The sequence below is a fragment of the Hermetia illucens genome, chromosome 3 (genome assembly GCF_905115235.1).
Source record: "Hermetia illucens chromosome 3, iHerIll2.2.curated.20191125, whole genome shotgun sequence".
NCBI classification, from domain to species: domain Eukaryota; kingdom Metazoa; phylum Arthropoda; class Insecta; order Diptera; family Stratiomyidae; genus Hermetia; species Hermetia illucens.
The window spans coordinates 45,373,528-45,376,377 of NC_051851.1; the positions used below are offsets into that span (position 1 = coordinate 45,373,528).

General features: G+C 37.4%; 1 protein-coding gene across 1 annotated transcript; it reads left to right on the forward strand.

The window, feature by feature from the left end:
- Positions 1–592: 592 nt before the first annotated feature.
- Positions 593–1,443, forward strand: LOC119651717 (NPC intracellular cholesterol transporter 2 homolog a-like). Its single transcript, XM_038055439.1, has 3 exons — positions 593–753; positions 850–957; positions 1,018–1,443. The coding sequence occupies exons 1-3, from the start codon at positions 687–689 to the stop codon at positions 1,293–1,295; spliced, it is 453 nt and encodes a 150-aa protein (XP_037911367.1). The 5' UTR covers positions 593–686; the 3' UTR covers positions 1,296–1,443.
- The last annotated feature ends 1,407 nt before the right edge of the window (positions 1,444–2,850 follow it).

Consider the following 2,850-nt stretch of genomic DNA (forward strand, 5'->3'; position numbering starts at 1 on the left):
ACATTCCAGGAAGAAGTTCATTAAGGAACAGTAAACGACCTTGCTTGTGAACGGGACAAAGGCTGAAGAAAATAGAGGAAGAAGTTCAATAAGGAACGGTGCGATAAATCTTTGCCTTCCTCCTACCGGTTGGTAGTCGTTTACAAAAAGATCATTTAATTTGAGCTAATTTTTGAAGGAGTTTCTTATATTCGGTACAGTGGAATCTTGCACTTGAGGTTATAGTTGGAATTTTTATAATTACCTGACATTTGTGGAAGTAGTATGTATATTTACTTGCCTTATTAATTATACCTATACTAAGAGAAAGTTTCGCAATTCCTAACTCTTAATGCCGCAAATCATTTTCTATTTTTTGCTCTTTATTCACCTAATATTCCACATATTTAATTCTTCGTAAATCCGTATCAACCCTTTTGAACACCTGTGAACACTCGATCCGCAGGTGTTTTTCAATAGTGATGAAACTTCTTATCTTACTGTCATCGAATGAGGCAATAACACCTTATTCAGTCTTTGTCTTCCAGAGTCCAGTTAAAGTATAGTATACAATGTTAGCTTCTTTTGAGAATTAGATAAGATACTTTGTGATAGAAAGAATAAAAAGTATAAATAGGGCGAGGTTTCCAAAGATTTTTCAGTGCATTACGCGCATCAAACGATATCAATCACTTTCCAATTTCAAAATGTTCCGTTTAGCAGTTTTGTGCATGTGCTTACTCTCGGTGGCTTCTGCAACCCCAGTAAACAAATGTAAGTGAATATGATTATTTGGAGCATAAAAGTTCCTATTCGTTTTGACCATATTCAGAAATAATTTTTTTTGTAAACGTTATTATCTACATCCAGGTGATGGTAAGCCATTTCCCAGCCAAGTTCGCATAAAAGATTGTAACCAGCCACCGTGTGCGGTAGTGAAAGGAACGACGGCCAACTTTCAGGTAGACTTCGAGGCAGGTAACTTTTCTAAGATATAATCACATATGTGCTTGCTATTTAAAAACATATTTCATCCAGCCTTCCCAATAAAAATTATGACAACAAAGGTTCGAGCTACTGTCCTGGGACTCACCGTCAACTATCCACTTGACGACGAGCAGGCGAATACATGCGCCCATTTGCTGTATGGGAGCTATTGTCCGCTAGATAGAGGCGAGGATATTACATACAATTTTGACTTTCCGGTCGGAAACTCATATCCGGAAATTGGAGTCAATGTTGAAGTTAGCTTGGAAGATGAATCAAAAAAGGTGGTGACATGCTTTAATGTTGATATAAAAGTTAAAAGCCATTGAGGGAAATGTTTTACATATATTAACCCCCTTTAATTCGAGGAGATGGCAATCTATCTTTTTCTTATAACTAAACTATAATTTACCATTTTGTGAAGCTAAATCCACATCCACATGTATACCCTACTCAATAAAGCACTCTATAGCATAATTGCATTCAGCTAAAATTATCATACCACTTAAAATGTCCTGATAAGACTCTCGTTACTCAAAAGTGATTCTATGGCATCATAATCGTTTATCATCCCTCATTTCTCTTGCCCCGTATGAGCTAGAATGAAAGAAAATATGGTTGCACTGGCACTACGTCGTGAGGACTTTCGTGGTAATGCTTGCATACATATATGTATGGGGGAAGCTGCTGTCGATGGACCATATTTAATGCCGTATAGTGAAGTGTCCCAGGAAGAAATGGTCAATTAAGATGCTCTTAGGTCATTAGATATGCAGAACGACATTCGCTTATATTTGGGTTCTACTTTATAAGCTTCGTTGAAAATAGGACTCTCATTACCTTTTACCGAGGAGGATAATTTAGGATGGGTTTTAGGAGAAAGTTCAACAAGTGTCTGAGATACATCGTATTATTATTTTGTTAAGGGAAAGTCGCACAGCGTCCTTGAAGAACTATTGTGCCCCAGATACATCGTATCAATCATCCCTGTTAAATATTATGGAGTACTAATGTCTATACCATTATTTGGAATACATTTACAGTGATCCTAATAATCGTAATGGTCAGAAGTGACGATCCAAATTAACTATTTTTAATCATAAGGTCAAGAGACTGAAAAAGTAGCGAATTTTTACGGTGGAGGCTAGTCAAGATTAAAGTGCAGCTGACGTAAGGCCTGTAATGAATTATTCCTTCACATGTCAGATCTAACACATTTAAGTTTGCATTGCCAAGGCAAAAAACCGGTATTCTAATGAAAAGGATATGCCGCCGTTTGACCGTAAAAAGACGAAAAATAAGTAGCTATTTGGGGCTTGGAGCCCCCATTCATAATGAATTATATCCTCACCTGATTATTTTGCTACGCCTCAGATTTAAGTAAAGCGACTTTAAAATATGGAGATAACCCTGGGGGCTAGGAAGAATGGGAAAAAACGATTTCCTAGAAGAAAAATGCTACTCTACCATATACTTTACAATAATTAAAAACTATTACAACTCTAATCTGTCAATGATTCTTATTTAATTTGAAATGATAAGGCGAATCTACTCAAAATAACCACGATAGAGGGATATAAAAAAAACAATGGTCAAAGAAATCTAATGTAGCTGGCCCCAAGTTCCGTTGTGAAAAGAAAATTTTGAATTATTGACCATCACCACAGGTCGAAGAGGACAGAAAATGAAAGTGCAGCAACTTTATGATCTTGCAGTCTGCTCACTGAGAAACACCAAGTGGCCAAGGGAAACCTCCAAGTGGTGGCACTCCGTCGACTTCCAAGTTTGCGCGGGATTTATCTGAAGTGGCTGCAAAGCGAGGTCATCCACTATCATGGGATAGCCTGTAGTGTTCGCACGTTTGCAACAGGTGCAGTCTTTCAT

Excerpts from the sequence above, each read along its gene's own strand:
- LOC119651717 (XM_038055439.1), top strand. The coding sequence starts at position 687 with ATGTTCCGTTTAGCAGTTTTGTGCATGTGCTTACTCTCGGTGGCTTCT. Across the intron at positions 754-849 it reads TGCAACCCCAGTAAACAAAT|GTGATGGTAAGCCATTTCCC; the intron begins GTAAGTGAATAT and ends ATCTACATCCAG. Across the intron at positions 958-1,017 it reads TCAGGTAGACTTCGAGGCAG|CCTTCCCAATAAAAATTATG; the intron begins GTAACTTTTCTA and ends TATTTCATCCAG.